This window comes from Calidris pugnax, unplaced genomic scaffold (genome assembly GCF_001431845.1).
Source record: "Calidris pugnax isolate Ruff unplaced genomic scaffold, ASM143184v1 scaffold80, whole genome shotgun sequence".
NCBI classification, from domain to species: domain Eukaryota; kingdom Metazoa; phylum Chordata; class Aves; order Charadriiformes; family Scolopacidae; genus Calidris; species Calidris pugnax.
In genome coordinates this window covers 1-1193 of record NW_015090791.1, presented here as the reverse complement: position 1 = coordinate 1193, position 1193 = coordinate 1, and the positions used below count along the sequence as shown (strand labels likewise).

Here is a 1193-nt window from a genome sequence, read left to right as displayed (position 1 = left end):
TGCCAAATTTGGGGCTCCCCCCTCCCCGGGGGGGGGAAAAAAACACCCCCAGGGCTTTGGCCACGTGTCAAGGACTCAAAAAAGCGGAAAAAAACCCCAAAAATATAGCTTTTTGGGGTTTTTTAAAGTTTTTTGCTGCTTTTTGCTGTTTTTTTGTTCATTTTGGGATTTTTTCAAAGTTTTTTTGGCATTTTGGGGGGGTTTTCCCCATTTTTCCCCCCCCAGGAGCCAGAGATAAAGGCACACCCTCTGAAAAACCATCATTTCCCCCTCTCACAAGAGAAATTCAATGCTTTTTTGGGGGAAAATATTGTTTTCCCCAAAAAAACAAAGAGGGGGTGGAGTCGCCCCCCGAATTTGCCTTTTTTGGGGTTTTTTGGAGGTTTTTTTAGCATTTTGGGGGGGGTTTCCCCATTTTTTCCCCCCCCCGGGAGCTGGAGATAAGGACACACCCTCTGAAAAACCATCATTTCCCCCTCTCACAAGAGAAATTCGATGCTTTTTGGGGGAAAAATATCGTTTTCCTCAAAAAAACAAAGAGGGGGCGGAGTGGCCCCCCGAATTTGCCTTTTTTGGGGTTTTTTGGAGGTTTTTTTAGCATTTTGGGGGGGGTTTTCCCCATTTTTTTTCCTCCAGGAGCCAGAGATAAAGGCACACCCTCTGAAAAACCATCATTTCCCCCTCTCACAAGAGAAATTCGATGCTTTTTGGGGGGAAAAATATTGTTTTCCCCAAAAAAACAAAGAGGGGGCGGAGTCGCCCCCCGAATTTGCCCTTTATTGGGGTTTTTTCCCCCAAAACCCCTTTTTGCTGGGAATTAGTGGAAGGAGAGGTGTGTTCCCAGTGGAAAAAAAGCCCATTTTTTTCACCCAGCGCCGATTTGGCTCAAAAAACACCCCAAAAATGACAATGGGAGGTATAAAGTCCCAATGAGGGGGTGGATTTTGGGGGGATTTGGGGGGGTTTCGGGGGGGTCCCCACCTTCGGCGCCGATGGAAACCAGTTTGACCCCTTTACTGGCGATGAAATCCAGGGCTTTGTTGACGTTGTTGATTTTGTGGACCCTCATCTTCCCCCGCTCGGGTTTGGGCAAGCGCTCGCCTGCGGGCAAGAAAAAGTTAAAAAATTGAAAAAAAGGGTTTTTTACTGATTTTTACTGATTTTTCCTGATTTTGATGCTATTTTATGAAGGT

At 46.2% G+C, this 1193-nt stretch overlaps 1 protein-coding gene across 1 annotated transcript in view; it reads right to left on the bottom strand.

Moving 5' to 3' along the window:
- The window catches only part of LOC106902819 (alpha-actinin-4-like), a gene marked incomplete at its 5' end in the record, with an annotated part of 18931 nt that extends 17830 nt beyond the window's left edge, over window positions 1-1101 (bottom strand). The window contains one exon of the mRNA XM_014966624.1: window positions 982-1101. Within this exon, the coding sequence (XP_014822110.1) occupies window positions 982-1101 (120 nt within the window). The remainder of the gene's footprint in view (window positions 1-981) is intronic.
- Window positions 1102-1193: the final 92 nt, after the last annotated feature.